This window comes from Cololabis saira, chromosome 4 (genome assembly GCF_033807715.1).
Source record: "Cololabis saira isolate AMF1-May2022 chromosome 4, fColSai1.1, whole genome shotgun sequence".
In the NCBI taxonomy this organism is placed as follows: Eukaryota; Metazoa; Chordata; class Actinopteri; order Beloniformes; family Belonidae; genus Cololabis; species Cololabis saira.
The window spans coordinates 36,637,403-36,654,957 of NC_084590.1; the positions used below are offsets into that span (position 1 = coordinate 36,637,403).

At 41.5% G+C, this 17,555-nt stretch overlaps 3 protein-coding genes across 4 annotated transcripts; 1 reads left to right on the plus strand and 2 right to left on the minus strand.

Moving 5' to 3' along the window:
- Positions 1-889: 889 nt before the first annotated feature.
- Positions 890-1,828, minus strand: or95a1 (odorant receptor, family 95, subfamily A, member 1). Its single transcript, XM_061720556.1, has one exon. The coding sequence runs from the start codon at positions 1,826-1,828 to the stop codon at positions 890-892; it is 939 nt and encodes a 312-aa protein (XP_061576540.1).
- Positions 1,829-6,058: 4,230 nt separating this feature from the next.
- On the plus strand, positions 6,059-8,094 carry LOC133442419 (diablo IAP-binding mitochondrial protein-like). 2 transcript variants are annotated; one of them, XM_061720409.1, is made up of 6 exons: positions 6,059-6,350; positions 6,478-6,577; positions 6,725-6,850; positions 7,031-7,141; positions 7,292-7,388; positions 7,520-8,094. In XM_061720409.1, the coding sequence occupies exons 1-6, from the start codon at positions 6,232-6,234 to the stop codon at positions 7,723-7,725; spliced, it is 759 nt and encodes a 252-aa protein (XP_061576393.1). In that variant the 5' UTR covers positions 6,059-6,231; the 3' UTR covers positions 7,726-8,094. The 2 variants fall into 2 exon arrangements, with proteins under 2 accessions (XP_061576393.1, XP_061576394.1); XM_061720410.1 differs by having other exon boundaries at positions 6,481-6,577.
- On the minus strand, positions 7,787-16,616 carry LOC133442549 (odorant receptor 131-2-like). The gene is made up of 4 exons (XM_061720557.1): positions 15,979-16,616; positions 14,391-14,401; positions 9,990-10,241; positions 7,787-7,926 (listed from the first exon to the last, which is right to left on the minus strand). Exons 1-4 carry the CDS (start codon positions 16,614-16,616, stop codon positions 7,787-7,789), a joined length of 1,041 nt encoding a protein of 346 aa, XP_061576541.1.
- Between the last annotated feature and the right edge of the window lie 939 nt (positions 16,617-17,555).

The window sequence follows — 17,555 nt, forward strand, 5'->3', positions numbered from 1 at the left end:
TCCTCTTGGCAGGCCTGCAGCCTCTGTCTGGTTTATGTTTAACAGACGCGACCCAGTAAAACTTTCATATGTGCATAAAGGAAAGAGTTAAAAATAACAACTTCACAGTGGCAGAAAGAAGTTGCATCAGTTCTTGTTCATTCTCAGTGATCTTGTTATTTTCAAAGAATAATGCAAAACAAATTGTTTTAGAGATGAAAGAGAAAAGCTAACTAACAGAGTTTCAGCTGGTTGCACTAGATTCTACTCAAGAAATGCAATTTAACACCTGTTTGATGAAAAAATTAAAAGAGAATCAATTGAAGCAATATTAACATTTATGTGGAAGAGGAACAACGAAGATCAACAATGTCTTCTGAAATCTGTTACATTAATGAAATGATGAACTTTGGACATTTTTGGAGGGTGGGGGGTCCATCGATCAAATCTTCTACAGCTGCCATTTGGAGGGGATATATTGATGGCCAGAATAAGCAAGAGGAATAATGGTGTGCTTGATAACAATTAGGAACTTAGAATTTTAGGCAACACAAATAAATACATTTTGAAAAAGAACCGGAAAGTTTCTCAACTTTATCAGCCAACACAGCACAATCCTATTTTTGTTGGTCTTAATCTAGTAAAAAAAACAAGAAAAGGGCCGTTCTGCACCTTTTAAATATGTATTTCTTCAATTAAGAGGCAAACATATCTGGTGAGGTTGTTAATAGAAAAGAAAACTTGCTGGCAGTTAGTGTTTTTCACATTTTTTAACCTCCTGCCACACCTCTGAGACATGTAAGATCATGAATTCAGCATAACCAGAAGATTTGAGTTAATCTATTTTTGAGACCTGAACACCTTGAGTTATCTTTTGACACTTGCAGATAATGGTTCAGTAAAAGCGTAATCACCAGGCAACATATGGTTTGACTTTTATTGAGCAACAGGTGAGGTTTTTTCCAATCTGGCCTCTGAGACTCTGGTCTCTGAAGCCGTAGATGAGCGGGCTGAGGACGCGTGGGACAAGGATGAAACAGAAGTAGTTAAAAAATGCTATGTCTGAAGGTAGCCATTTTATGTGCTCATCCATGAAACTTTCAGTGAAGGGGTGAGTGAAGGCCAACATGCACAGCAGCAGCTGAAAGCCGTGGAGAAGCACCGTGCGCATGGCTTTTCTCACAGACTGTCTGTCCTGCCGCAGCTTCCTGGTTTCCAGCAGGATCCTCACATACGTGAAGAGGATGATGACTCCCACCACTGCAAAAAAGAGCATATTCACAGCAGCTCTGACCAGGGCCTGGATCGGGGATGAGTGGACAACAGCAGTTTTGCAAACCAAAGGAGTAGTGAGGACATCCACGGCAGGGTTTTGTTTCCCAATTGGATACTCAATGATGGGGAAAATGAAGCTGATGAACCACAGAGACATGATAATTATCCAAATACGGTCTGAGCGCCAGGCGGTCGGGCACTGCAGGGGATACAGGATGGCAACATAACGCTCCAGTGACATTGTGGCCAGGATCAAGGTTGTATTTTGGAAAGTGGCAGTGGAAACAATCAGTAGGGGGACACAGTACACAATGGGGAATCTAATGTCACCCATCACGCAGAGAAAGAGCAGCACAGATGACAGGATCTGCAGGGTATCGTTGATCAGCATGTGTGCAAACAGGATGTAACGTGAAGTGTCCATGAACTGCCTGTGCGAGGCGAAGATCTGCAGCATTACCGCGATGCAGCAGAGGTAGATGCAGAAGAAGGGGATCACCACACACACCTTGATGATCACAGACAGGCTGTTTGGAGATGTTGCATTGACAGGGAGCTCAGACAGGTTTAGCATTTTTTTAATTTCTGAACTGGAGCGCACCTGTTTAAGAAAAACACAACTTAAATATGAATTTACACACACATACAAGATGAACACACAAAAGCAGTTAGTACAGTTAGAACATTGATTTTTTTCCTCACCTGTGAAAGGGCAGATATATTTTTAACATCCTAGAAGCATGTCCTCTGTGAGGAACCTTTCAGGAATGAATTTCCTTTTTATCTGACTCATCTGACCACATTTCACTGTGTTTACTCCGACCTGATTCCCCCAGAGGTCTAATGTTATCGTCATCAGCAACAGATTTCAGAGGGGAGGAAGAGGGTGTGAAAACTTTATTTACTTATTTTTATAAGAGTTGCAATTGACCATTGATAATAATAATAATAATAATCAAAAAAGAGGATATTCTGTGTTTATTATTCTGTCGCAGGGATTTTCATGACTTCAGGCTGACAATAGCAACCTCATGGGCCTCCTGTATGTTCATGTAAAGCAATGTAAAGCAATGTAAAGCAAATAAGAACAGGTTTAATATGCTGTAGTTAATGGGTTTGTTAAAGTACACCACAGAGCGACCTGGACATCTCATTACTGGAGCATATTCATTTGATATTACTTTACATATCCATCATCATTCATTTCTTGTAACTTTACAACCACTGCTGACACAGTTTATTAGGAACGTTAATACAAAACTATGACTCAGTAAGACCTGGTGCAGTAATTTTCCTTTAAAAAATTGTTTTCTATAGGGCATTCCAAAGGGAGGATATATGTTTTATGTAATCCTAAAAGTTTTATTGTAAATGCAGAAAGTGCTGGGTTGTTACACTGATAGTGGGATTTAGTAGACACATTACAAAGAAGTTGAAGGCTGAATTAAGTAATTAATACAGGTCAAAAAGACATATTCAAACTTCTACCTGGTATCGTACATGTAGAAAATGTAACTTATGACCCATGAGGGAAGTTACATTCCTCCATAACACTAATGATTTATATAAATATCTGAGTAACAGCTCAGCATATTTCCCCTTAATCTCGATATTACATTTTTTTTCTGGTGTACAACATTGCCAAACCGCTTTCCAAACTAAAAAAAAATTATATTTTATTGTTGTGGACTGATTATTTTTTAGCCTTAATCCTTGAACTTTTATCTTTTTTTTTTTCATTTTAATTAACTATATTGTATGTCAGTGTGCATTGGTCTCCCAGTTTTTATTTTTTTGGTCTCCCAGTTTTTATTTTTTTGTTTATTACGCTTATTTTTCAGTCAAAATGTCAAAGCACTTTGTATTTCATGTATCTGGATGAAAGGTGCTATATAAATAAAATTTGATTGATTGATTGATTGAACTGAAACAGTCACACCGAAACAGACTCGTAAATCCTGATGATTGCATCACCGTATCGCCTTACCCGGATGCACCCATCCCTCTGGAAAAAGGTAAATGTGAACTCCTGAGACCTTTTTAATTGTTCCAGTCTAATCTATACACTCCTGAACAAACAGAAACATTTTGTTTATTGTTGGTTGCCTCATCACTTCCTTTGTGTCAAAACTTGAAGAATTACTGGTAACTATAAATTATTGCTTGTTATAATAGTTCATGCTGTATAATCACATATCTATAATTTCAAATCCATTTAAACATTTTTTTTAGCCCACACTATCAAAAAGAGCCCAATCCCAAAGAAAACCTCTCCAGTTTGCTCTATGTAGGAAACCATTTGTGTAGTACCGATAGAGTCCACGTGCATCTGAATCTGCTGAAGAAGTCTGAAGTGGTTAAATTTACAAGGCTGGTCAGTCTTTGACCTTTTAGGAATGCGATTGAACAGTGGAGCCTATTCTGGCAAGAAATGGGGGTTGTCATATTGATTGCTGGAACTGTATCGACTGTGCTGAGTGGGCTCTTTCAAGAACACTGGGTCAGTGGTTCCAACTTTGCTTCATACAATGCACTTTGAGAACCAATGAGCAAAGCAATTAAGTAGTGTCAGCATTTTAGCTTTAGTTTCATAATTCATGGCATTCAGTGTGGAGACTTTAGAGGGAGTTTGTAAGACTCAAGATGTCTTTAGAGTTGCAGTAAATTCATCACTGTGGGGTAATGGAGCTTAGTCGACAAATTTCCGTCTTCATTCCTAAATTAATACAACAAGTGACACCAAATGAACAATGCCCTCTACACAGTGCTGTTTGAAAGGTATGTCAAACAAATTGAACCAATGATTAGTCAACTGAAGTGGTTTTGTGTCTTACTTTTTTGTCGGTACTAGGGACTCAAATATTTAAGACTTGACTGCAGGAAAAAGCTGACTTTAGAAAACAATGTGTGATATATTCATTTCTGCGAGAGCTCCAACCAGGATTTTCAGGTTTGGCCTTTACAGCTGTTTGGATGTTTGCAGACGTTTGGTTTTGTGAAAAATCTAAACAAACACCTTGAAATCCCTGATGCATCACAAAACAGGTGGTACATTTGGTGTACCACATAATCTTTTTTGACAATGTTCCAGTGTCACACTCTTACACAACACTCAGGTCAGAGATCACAGTGGACATTTGCAGGCATGGTTTTTAGAGGTAAAGATGATGCAATCTATTAAAAGTGTCTGTTTTTAACTAAATAGTAGTGCTGCATTGTATTGAAATAATTGTGCATGTTTCTCTATCTCCTGCACCATTTAAAAGAAAATGTTGACAAAGCCTTTAACAGATGGGCTGATGATTAACATCAAGCTTCTGAGCTCAGTTGGGCAAAGTGAATATTTTTTTATTTGTTTGACAAACAAGTGACGCTGTTGGGAACAGCTCACTGCTTTCCGTCAGCTGTTTGCGTAAGTTTTGCGTCAATGGAAAAGTTCACAGAGTTCACAAAGGTCACCAAAATCTACCAAAAACACTCTCTAACCCACCCAAACTCTACTTATTTTTGGGCTATCAGAATTAATATTTATGCCAAAAACACAAGCTTTGGTGAAATATTAAAGGAAACAGAATAGAGCTGATTAAAAAAAAGCTATTTTCATCCAAAAAAAGAAAAATAATATAAATGTACAGCATGTTCAATAAGAATATGAATAAAGAATAGGAATATGGATTTATTACATTGCAAAAGCATATCCTTATAAAAGTTAATAATGCCTGTCAAAAGAAAATTAGATGACTATTAAGACTTTTTTGATAGATTAAAGAATTCTAAAGAAGGACATTTTTCCTGACCTATTGATAAAGATATTTTTCTTTTTTTTCTTTTTTTTTTTTAAGTTTTTATACCTGATTTTTTTACCCATTTCCTGGGCATTGCTCCTCTCTACCAACCCCAGGAGGGCCTAACTGAGGTCAGGTCTCCTCCTTATCCTGAGGAGTGAGCAGGCCGCTTCTTTTCACCAGACAGGGTGGGGCTTCTCCAGCTGGACGTAGCGCATGGAAGGATGACGTTATTCCGGCCAGATCCTCCCCACCCCATCTGGCGCCCCGGCTGGCCAGAGGGGCCTTGTACTGTATAGCCCAGGACTGCTGCATGTTTTTGTGAGGGCAGCTCACATTAGCTACCCAAGGGAACACGGGGAGAACATGCAAACTGTGGGGTTGGCGAAAGGCCCTTTCGCCAACCCCACCCAGGGTGTGGGCGCTGAAGTCATGGGGGAACTTAGCATTCAGCGCAGCGTACCCCGGTGGGAATTGAACCACCGATGCTTTGCCGATTCAACACAAAGAATTAAAATATGATACAATGTTAATTTGAATGTATTTGAAATTTTCCAACTTTTTTGGGCCTCCAAAAAGTGTGATATTTTTTAGGGCTCTTTATCAGACTTTTAACAGCTCTAAAGCTGTCAGCTGGTCAGCAGTGTTTTAGAAGTCACTGTGAACAATTAAGACTAGAGTTTGCAGTTTCGCAGGTGCAAAATGTAGGTTTGAAATATATATGCTGGTTGCATATAATAAGCCTTACCCTGTTAAAGCACATCCATTTTTTTCCTTTTTCTTATTCATGTTTCTTTTGCTTTCTCAGAAACCCCTCCCCAGCACAGACATGCACACGCACGCAAAGAGTTGGTCAAACTACAACTGTCCGGCTCTCTTGGCTGCACTTATCAGTGGAACTTTGCAGATAAGGGTAATACGCACATTCGCAGGCACAATAAACAGATCAATGCCGCTTACGTAACGAATGGGGGCTGCCTCCTTACAAATACCCACAGGACGAAACAGTTAGCACTCACTGAGCAGAATCCAAGCTTTCTGGCTTCAAGCAAGATTTCTTCCTTTTATTTCATAGAACCATTGAAATCATCATTGAAATTCATTTTCAACTAGAAAAACCTGCAGTTAGAAGATACTTTCACGCATTTTTTAAATAGGTCCGTCAGTGCACCGGAACTGATTAATTTTCAAAATGCAAGCTGTTCGTCAGTGTTCGAGGTGTGCAAGATGTGCTGTTGGAGGACTTCTGCGAAACCAGACAGATATTTCACTGCTGCAAAGGAGAGAAGGAGCCTGCATCCGCTTCCTGAGGTTAGTTATGAATGGAAAGCATTGATATGAAGTTTACTTGTAAAAAATATAGTTCATCATTGAATTCAATCATTGCTTATTCATGAGTTTGAAACTGTAGTTCTAACTACTTGTCATTTTTCTGCAGCAGTTCTGAGATGAGGAGGCTTGGAGTCCAGAAGGCTGGGGATCAGACAAATCCAACACAGACCAGCTCCGCGTCTTTAAGTGTTGGCCAGGGGATTTGGGTGAGTCTCTTAGCTCTTAACTCAGATCATCTAACAGAGTGCACCAGACCTCTGATATAAAACTAACTGCACCAATGTTGCATCTCCTAGACACCTTGTTCCAAGGAGTTAAATAACAGCTGCTCTCCCCTTTTGTCTTTTTTAAAGCAAGTGGAAAACCTCTCACATAGCTCACTGATCAAGAGGGCCGCCTCGCTGGTGACAGAAAGTTCTGGCACTTTCCTCACGCAGGCCACCTCTGCTCTCACTGATGCCCTTGCAGATTACTCAAAGGTAAGCTTCTGCTTATGTGAAACATTTTGGCATATATGACCATTTTAAATTCATGAGTTTAAATGGCTAAGTAATACATACTGCTAAATTGAGAAATCTGTGCTGAGTGTGTAGAGGGAAAAGACTTTCTGGTTTTCTGCACTGTCCTGATTTTTCTGCCTTCTTCCTGTTTGTCAACAGGCCGTGCACTCACGCATCGCTTTCCAAAGACAATATTTGGCCTCATTGGGGAGAGTGAATCTAGCAGAGGAGGAGTCCCTCCAGCAGGCAATTAGAAGCTGGCGCGCAGAGGTTGGTGTGCTTTCAGAAAAGTTGTTGAGAGTCATTGTTGAAATTACTTCAGGCATCGATCTTCTGACATTTTTCTTCTGTTTCATGTAAAACCCAACCAAACCTGCATTTATAATACTGTGTTTTTGTCCCGTGTTTGTGCTCTGTCAGGCTGCTGAGAGACTGAACCAATGCAAATGTTACGAATCCACATGGAACAATGCTGTCAACCTGTGTAAAATGGCAGCTGATGCAGCTTACAGCTCAGGTGGGTGCAATATGTGGCTCAATTAGTTTACTTCGACTTGCTGAATGTTGCCATTTAACTAAATTTGGAAGATTTACTTGATTCATTTCTCAGGAATTTGACAGTGTGTGCATGCATCTCTGTGTTTGCAGGGGCTCAGAAAGCGTCCATCTCGGCCAGAGCAAACATTCAGATGGCCCAATCGCAACTGGAGGAGGCACGGAAACTGTCAGCAGAGGCTGATAAGAAACTGGCCGAGACTAAAGTAGAAGAGATCCAGAGGATGGCAGAGTATGCTGCTTTCCGAGCAAACAGTGAAGAGCATGAGATGCATGAGGCTTATCTACGAGAGGACTAAAATAATTGTCAATAAATAATGCAAAACAGCTAATGATCCATAAATTAAGATCTGCATTAATCTAATGAGAAGCAAGTCTTATTTTGAAATTAACATTAGAGCGCTGGGTAGCTTGACCGGTACAGAGGCCGCAGTGCTTGTGCTGCTGGCTCGGCTTCAAGTCCGGTCTGTAGCCCTTTGCTCCATGTTTGGCTCTCTTCCCTGTCGGAAAACTGTCAACAATGGTGTCTAGAGCCTAATCTCAAAAACAAATAGCACTTTGGACTTATTTACAGTGTATATATACTTTTTCTTTTTTTTTTCCTCGATATCAGCAAATTGAACTAAGGTATCCTTTGAATATGTTATACCGTAACATTTTTACATTGTTATGGTCACAATATACACGGTTGCCTAAGAAGTTGAAATAAAATATTTGTTTTTGCATCTTCTCATGAAATGATTGCAAATAAAGAGAGGATTAGAAAACAGGAAAGTTTCTGAAAACAAAACTATTTCAACATTATAGCAACAGTGTAGGTTGATGTAAAAAAGCTGTAAAAAAAATACATTTTGTTTTTATAAAACTGTTCTGTATAACTATGTATTACTGCTTTTCACTGTTCACGTAAAAACAAGAAAAAAGAAAAAAATAAACGTGGTAAAAATCAGAAGCATGAGTATTTGTTTTAATATGTTTGTTATGGCTCTATATTCCTGACCATTTTCCACTATGACATTTCCCTGATGATCATCTTCACAAACAAAAAGAGCAAGCTTTCTATATCCATGTTAATCTAATGGCATTAGAAAATAAATGTCAACGAAATCAATACAAAACAGAAAGATGTTAACTGTCCCTGACAAATTCATTACAAAAATTAGGTACTTGAGTAAGATCATCATTTAAAAAAATACAAATAAATAAAAGATAAACAACCATTGATAAGATGGTTCAAGCAACAGTCGATTTTATTTCTTAACATGAATGTTAATGTCATTATCTGAGGTAACATAACACACAAATTCTTACATTTTTTTAAATAATGATCAAGAAACAATGATGTTTCAATAGTCATTCATTTTAGGAAAACTAAATGTTAATATTAATAATATATTAGTTTAACATCACAATATCAGAAACCAAAAGCAAAACATGAACATGTGTGAGCATGTGGAGGTTCTGTCATGAGTTTGTGGTAAAGACATACACAGGAAACGGGTTGGTTGAAATTAAGGACATTTAAAATTTTAAAAACTAAACCAAAGCACTTCTGCATAAATACTTTAGAGTTATGTTTTTATATGTCAGTACTGAAAGGCCTGCACGTTACATTCGTTGTTTCAATGCTGCAATGACAATAAAGAAATCTGAATCTGAATCTGAGTTTATCTGTTAAACTCGAGCACTGTGCTTTTACATCGGCGAATGTTGGGACATTGTTTACTTTTGTTTTAGTGATAGGGCCTTTTTGTTAGTCTTTTCTTGGAGCTCAACAGAATGACAATAAACAACACACACTAGTGTTTTCAAAAGGAATTATTCTCATTGCACTCCTTCGTAATTCCTACAATAGAGTTCTATATTCAAAATGTTCTATATTCAATAACATTCACTAATAATGACATTGAAAATATAGACAGACATTATAACATGAAATAGAATAGGTGATAAAAAGAGGTGTGCCACATGCTATTTGTAGTACCACAGCTTGGCTTATGGTAATGCTGGGTAATGTAGTTTAGAAGCCTCTTGAAAAAAAGATATATAATGCAAATGTTGATTTAGAGTGTATGCACTTCACAGCGGTGCTGCTTCACCAAAACTAGCATTAAAACCCATCACAAAGAAACATCTGATAAGGTTTATACAGTTTCACTGAAGACATTTGTTCTTTATCAAGTTCTTCACAGTCATCCTAAACTACATCTGAACTGTCCATGTGGTCATTTTTCATTTCAGCTATGTGACCATGAGGTTTCATGTTGTGTTCAAGCGCCAACACTCTAACCTCTGGATTTAGGCCAAATTTACAGCCTGGTTCTAAAAACAGTTTTGGTCTTCAAAGCTAGATTTTGCATTTGTGAAAACTTGATGGAGGGTAAATGTTTCTGCACCACATGAGGTAAATTTATATAAAGCAATAAACATACATATGTGGAACTACTGGCATAGACTTTTGACTAGAGGCTAGCTGGCATCGTTTGTTCATTTGTGTTATGTAATGAAACTCAAGATATATTTCTCGCATTAGTAAAAGCAATCTTTCTTTTAAAAAAGCTACATCCAAAATAGCTTTTCAGTGCAAGAAGAAATATTTCATCCTTGAGGCCATAAATGAGAGGATTGAGACATCTTGGAGCAAGATAAAACATTACATAGTTAATGTATCCCACACTTACAGAAACGTTATAATCAATTTGAAGCAATGCATTGTCTATTATGGGGGACCAGAGCTGAAAGAGGCAGAGCAGCAGCTGGAAAGCATGAAGAATCACAGTCCTGAGCCCTTTCTTTATGGACTCGTTGTTCCTTTCTGATGCAGCTGTTGTGCCCGCCCATATGCCCATCTGAACTCTGAATTTATAAATGATTATGTATTCATGATTGGGTGAACATTTTCAGAACAGTAAAGGCCGAAAGCTATAGTCAGTTTTATGAACCCTGCTGCCAACGTCTGGTCATCTCAGCCCGGCCCGAGATAGCAAGTTTATGACCCCAAGAGGGGGGGTCAAAACAGATCAAAGCCAGCAAGGAAAGTTTCTGCCAGGGAAACAGACTCCCTGGGGATTTACGACCCCCGCTGCATGGCAGATCAAAAGCAGGACAGCAAAACCCAGTAAACCAGGCCTCGGTTTGCTGCCCCCTCGGGTGCTGCCCCTTTGAACAGAAGAAAACTTTGAAACCATGGTCAACCCCCCAAGCCTAAAACCGGTTTAAATGTGCCTCCTAAAATGGCAACCGTTGCCTGAACTACAACCCCCAGCATGCCTTGCGGGGGGGGGGTGGCGCCTACAAGCGCGCGCATCCAATCGCAATGAGGCACCGATGACGTCACTGCAGCGCGCGTAGGATCAAAACCCCTGCCGCTGCTTCTTTTTCTCTTCTCTTCCCATCACCCTCTCATCCGAGCTGGATCGTTTGGCTCTGGGCCAAGATCCCATCTCCCTTTCTCCCCCCGGCTGGGGGGAGGTGTAAGGCCCCATCGGGCCGCTCCGTTGGACCTGCAGCCCGTTGAAGCCGCGGTGCACGGAGCCACCCCCATCAGCTCTCGGTCTCAACTTTTCATCCAGAGTCCTGCTTCACGTGTCCCCGGTCCCTGGGAGCTGGAAAGGGGGGGGAAGCCGCTCCGAAGCTCGGCCCCGGCCCAGGGTGAGACCCGTTCCTCTTTCCTAACTTCTCTCTCTCTGCTCTTAAACTTCACCTGAAAGGACCTGTGGACAGCCTGCCCCGCGCAGAACCGAGACGCATCTCGCCGCCCGTCCCGGGCCACGCGCTCAGGCCGACGGGCACCAGCACTCAGAAGAAGTAGACTGGCCCCGCGCGCCCCCGAGACGACGTGATAGCCTCCGGACCGCGGCTGGAGCGCCGGCTGCTTCAGCTGTACCCCCGTCCTCTCGTGATTCCAGAGTCAGGAGGAGGAGCGGGAGAGGCGGGAGGACTCTCTGGGATCGGACTCCGACCAAAGACCCGGCAGGAACCCCTGATCGGCACCCGGAGACCCGAGGAGGCGTGAGGTTTTGAGACCTGGGTGTATGAGTTTAACTGGGAGTGTTACAGAGCTAAATCTGTGTTCAGAGCTGAGATTACATCAGCATCATTATCAGAACGGTTTTCATTAATTTGTAGTCACTACTTTCTGCTAGTCATTCATGTTTGATTATTTGGTAGTCGTTGTTTTCTGCCGTAGGCACGTTTTAAATGCTGCGTTCGCCATCCGGTCCGATTGCACGTGGCCCAGAGGGCGCGTCCATCTTTAAAAGACCACAGGAGCCCCGTTGAACTGTAGATGTTCTGTATCTTCGTTATTATTGCTTGATTTCTTCTTTTTTTTTTTCATTCCATGCATTTAACGTTTATGTTTCATTTTATTGATTGTTGTTTTTCTAGTTAATTAATTGTTTTATGGATACTTAAGCCATTTCTGCCATCAGGTTTATTTGGGTGTTGCGTTTATCATCTTTTGACACCCGTATGTAAATAAATTCTGATTGATTTCTTTATGAGTGGTTGTGTTATTTCATGCAAGATTTGGTCACAAATTGATTTGTTTAAGCAGAGCCTAGTGTTCGGATATCACGCCTTCACTGTTATTCTGTAAGATTTGCTGTTCTGCAGGATAATTCAAATCATAATGAGACTGATTTTCTGCTGTTAGTTATCGAATCCCACCGGAAGTAAGGCCCCGGCGGTGGTGCCCCTACGAGAATTATCATTTTTGATAATACAATTTGATAAATAGTCAACTTTATTAATTATTAATAATTCTTTAATAGAATTATCATTAGCCTTGATAACTGGACAGCCAAGCTACCTGTGAGTTGCACAACATAAATGGCGCCCCAGCGTGAGGCTCTCTAATAACGATATTTGTGACCAAGTTGTATGAAATAACAGAACATTAATTTTGATCGGGAAAGAAAATATTTTTATTTTTCTTCCCCCCTCATTATCTGATTCCTACGGTTATTTTAAAACCTGTGAATGGCAACCTCGCCTCACTAAGGGTTGGTTGCTTTGTTAAGTTCTTTAATTTTATTAATTTGAACTTTTATTTTTCATCACACGATTATTAATCTTGTGATTGATTTCCTCTGCAACCTTGCTTCACTGAAGGTAATGGTTGGGTTTGCTTTAAGTTCTGTTAATTTTATTAACCTGAACTTTTTCTATCACTCAATGTTTGTGAATCTGTTTGAGTAATTTCCTCTTGCAACCAGGTTCCATGGAAACTAATGGTTGGCTCGCTGTAAATTCCTGATTTTTATTAATCTGAACTTTTATTGAGGGATCACTATTTTATTAATCTCTGATTAATCCCCTTTTGCAACCATACTTAACTGAAGGTGATGGTTGACTTAAGTTCTTTAATTCTATTAATTGAACTTTTGCTGATTACCCCATGTGAGTTATTAATCTTCTCAGATTAATCTCTACTGTGTTTTAAGTTGAATCTTTAATTTAAAGTTATTTAAAGATTCCTCCCTTTTAATTCACTTTATTAATTCCTTTCAGTTGGGTCTTGCTTCTAAGGTTATAACCAATACCCCAGTCTCTCAGGGTTTGTTATCGGTTTAATTTCTTCTAATCTGGGTGATAACGTGAGCTGACTTCGTTAATAAGTGTAATCTCTTGCCAGAATCCCAAGCGAAGCGCTGGGGCCTGGACCGTGAGCTGAGGTGTGGTTATTAATGGCAGAGAGCTCATCGCAGTGGACGGAGAACCAGCAGAGGTGGACATGCAGGCTGATGGAGATCGACCGACAGGCAAGTCTGTTCTTAGGCTGGACCCAAAAGTGGTGAGCCCGGTCATCTCATCCCCTGAGCCCCCTGGTCAGACGCCACCATGAGTAAGCCAAAAATTAATTACCCGAAAGGAGCTGCGGCCCTTCCCAGTTTTCACTGTTACTGACGCTGAAGAAGCAGCTCAGCGTCTTCTTAAAGTAAACCAGAGGAGAACAGATCACGATTAACAACCAAGGCGCAGACGCCGTACCTCAGAGCGAGGGGGGTCCCATGTTTGACCTTTTTTTTTTTTTAGCAAAAGAACACTGAACAGCTGCATTACCTTGTATGCAGCGGCCCCCTCACAATTTTTCTGACCCAGAAGTGGAAGCCCGCTCCACACCTGAAAGGGGGGTAGGATACTTTGGGGCGTTAAAAAAAAAATTCACGCCTACACACAACTTTCAGGCTTCCACAGCCAAACATAAGTTAATGTGTGTTTTTGGTCGCCTAGCAATTAATCAAAGAGTGGTTAAATTGTTAGCTTTGGATTTTAGGTACAGTGTACATACTGAAACCTAACTAACCTCTCCTTTTATCTTTCGTTTACCGCACTGTAAGAGTGACGTCACTGTGTTATGTAAATGAATTGTGTTATTGCTTTGAATATGTTTTTCTTTTCATATTTTTGTGCATAACTCGCCTAGTGGACTAACCAGGCTAGCCTCACGCCCCCAACCAGAGTTTATGACCACATGGACTGTTGCACCGTTGTTAGATTCGACAACCAGACCCTGCATTCCGGTCGTCGATTCGAAGGGGGGATGTTGTGCCCGCCCATATGCCCATCTGAACTCTGAATTTATAAATGATTATGTATTCATGATTGGGTGAACATTTTCAGAACAGTAAAGGCCGAAAGCTATAGTCAGTTTTATGAACCCTGCTGCCAACGTCTGGTCATCTCAGCCCGGCCCGAGATAGCAAGTTTATGACCCCAAGAGGGGGGGTCAAAACAGATCAAAGCCAGCAAGGAAAGTTTCTGCCAGGGAAACAGACTCCCTGGGGATTTACGACCCCCGCTGCATGGCAGATCAAAAGCAGGACAGCAAAACCCAGTAAACCAGGCCTCGGTTTGCTGCCCCCTCGGGTGCTGCCCCTTTGAACAGAAGAAAACTTTGAAACCATGGTCAACCCCCCAAGCCTAAAACCGGTTTAAATGTGCCTCCTAAAATGGCAACCGTTGCCTGAACTACAACCCCCAGCATGCCTTGCGGGGGGGGGGTGGCGCCTACAAGCGCGCGCATCCAATCGCAATGAGGCACCGATGACGTCACTGCAGCGCGCGTAGGATCAAAACCCCTGCCGCTGCTTCTTTTTCTCTTCTCTTCCCATCACCCTCTCATCCGAGCTGGATCGTTTGGCTCTGGGCCAAGATCCCATCTCCCTTTCTCCCCCCGGCTGGGGGGAGGTGTAAGGCCCCATCGGGCCGCTCCGTTGGACCTGCAGCCCGTTGAAGCCGCGGTGCACGGAGCCACCCCCATCAGCTCTCGGTCTCAACTTTTCATCCAGAGTCCTGCTTCACGTGTCCCCGGTCCCTGGGAGCTGGAAAGGGGGGGGAAGCCGCTCCGAAGCTCGGCCCCGGCCCAGGGTGAGACCCGTTCCTCTTTCCTAACTTCTCTCTCTCTGCTCTTAAACTTCACCTGAAAGGACCTGTGGACAGCCTGCCCCGCGCAGAACCGAGACGCATCTCGCCGCCCGTCCCGGGCCACGCGCTCAGGCCGACGGGCACCAGCACTCAGAAGAAGTAGACTGGCCCCGCGCGCCCCCGAGACGACGTGATAGCCTCCGGACCGCGGCTGGAGCGCCGGCTGCTTCAGCTGTACCCCCGTCCTCTCGTGATTCCAGAGTCAGGAGGAGGAGCGGGAGAGGCGGGAGGACTCTCTGGGATCGGACTCCGACCAAAGACCCGGCAGGAACCCCTGATCGGCACCCGGAGACCCGAGGAGGCGTGAGGTTTTGAGACCTGGGTGTATGAGTTTAACTGGGAGTGTTACAGAGCTAAATCTGTGTTCAGAGCTGAGATTACATCAGCATCATTATCAGAACGGTTTTCATTAATTTGTAGTCACTACTTTCTGCTAGTCATTCATGTTTGATTATTTGGTAGTCGTTGTTTTCTGCCGTAGGCACGTTTTAAATGCTGCGTTCGCCATCCGGTCCGATTGCACGTGGCCCAGAGGGCGCGTCCATCTTTAAAAGACCACAGGAGCCCCGTTGAACTGTAGATGTTCTGTATCTTCGTTATTATTGCTTGATTTCTTCTTTTTTTTTTTCATTCCATGCATTTAACGTTTATGTTTCATTTTATTGATTGTTGTTTTTCTAGTTAATTAATTGTTTTATGGATACTTAAGCCATTTCTGCCATCAGGTTTATTTGGGTGTTGCGTTTATCATCTTTTGACACCCGTATGTAAATAAATTCTGATTGATTTCTTTATGAGTGGTTGTGTTATTTCATGCAAGATTTGGTCACAAATTGATTTGTTTAAGCAGAGCCTAGTGTTCGGATATCACGCCTTCACTGTTATTCTGTAAGATTTGCTGTTCTGCAGGATAATTCAAATCATAATGAGACTGATTTTCTGCTGTTAGTTATCGAATCCCACCGGAAGTAAGGCCCCGGCGGTGGTGCCCCTACGAGAATTATCATTTTTGATAATACAATTTGATAAATAGTCAACTTTATTAATTATTAATAATTCTTTAATAGAATTATCATTAGCCTTGATAACTGGACAGCCAAGCTACCTGTGAGTTGCACAACACAGCTTTGGCTGCTTTCATTATCTTATAATAAGAGAAAACAATGGCGGTGCACATGATTAAGAAGTAAAACTGGCACAGTGCTGAACTTAGATGATGCTGCCACATGTACACGTAGAACACGTCCCCTAAACAAATCTTGTTTTCTATGTAAACGCTTAAAGACACCGATGCAAAGAATACAGAGAAAATTGCAATGGTGGGAACGGAGCTGATGCCGTGAATGATGATGATGCAGTGGATCGTGCTGCGTTTGGAGCACAGCTCTGCATGTCGCAGAGGCATGCAGATAGCCACATAGCGCTCCAGAGTCATGGCTGTCAGGGTAACCGGTGTGACCAGAGTGTACAGAAACAGAAGTACAGAGATGATTACACATATCCAGATTTGAATGGCACACTGAAAATAGCTCAAGAAGAGCATGATATCAGTAAGGATTAATATCAAACTGTCAGACAACAATATCAGTGCAAATAAGATATAGCGTGCACTTGTGTGGAAAGACTCCTTCTTGAAAAAGGTCGTAATGAGCAACATGTTTATGCAAAGAAAAACATTCACCAAAGTCTGCACAATAATAATATCTTTGGTAATCTGTTGTTCTGTAAAACCACCAGCCACAGAGTTGTTATCTGCCATTTATGTTTTTAAGCAAACAAAAGTGAGCACAAAGACAAATGTTTCATTGTTAAATAAAAACCTTCTGTGAAATTAAATACAGTAGGTAAGCCCCAATGAAAATGTCGAAATGCAGAATGAAATAGAGCAGTTCACAAACCCTTCATGCGCTCCCAGAGATAGATATTTTCTGCTGTCCCCTAAGCATCCTTCTGAGAGACAGGTGTGCGTGACAACTTAAATATAATATCCAAGAGGTAAATGACATGAAAGTTTCCTTTCAGGTTTCATCAGTGCCATCTGCAGCTTGCTCCCCCTCCCACAGTGGGCTCTCCATCGAGGATAAATTATCAAACATTAAGTTACTTTAAGGGTGCTTCCAAAAGGATGTTGTTATAAAAATTGCATTTTCTCTTCTCTTTTTCCAAGATTTTCTCACACACAACATAAGAGGTCAAGATTTTAAAAGTGTGGAGATGAAGGCACAAATGTGATATTGCAAGTTTCGTGACTGTGTGTTGAGGAAGACCCAAATGCAGGAGAATAAGGCAGCAGTAGTTTCAAAACAAGTCCTTTAATGAAACCAACAGCTGAACATACAGAAATATCACAGTAACTCAAACTCAAACATACATCCAAGATCAGGACTAAAGACCATCAGGAACAAATACAGAGCCAGGAAAAAACGCTTCCAGGAGACAGGCAGACGGAGCAGGGAGGAAGAGAAACCAAGACAGTATAGGGACAGGGCTGTGGAGACACATGTCCAAACAATCGGGGATAGAGGGGAACAAGGGAAGTCAAACAGGAGCTTAAGAAACCAAGAAATCGACTTAAAAAAAAAATTGTACAAAATGAGGAAATCCAGGAAAAACAGGAGAAATCCAAACCCTAACTCAAAAACCCTAAACTGTGACAAAAAAGAAGCTACTGTACAGATCTGTCTCACAAACATGATTT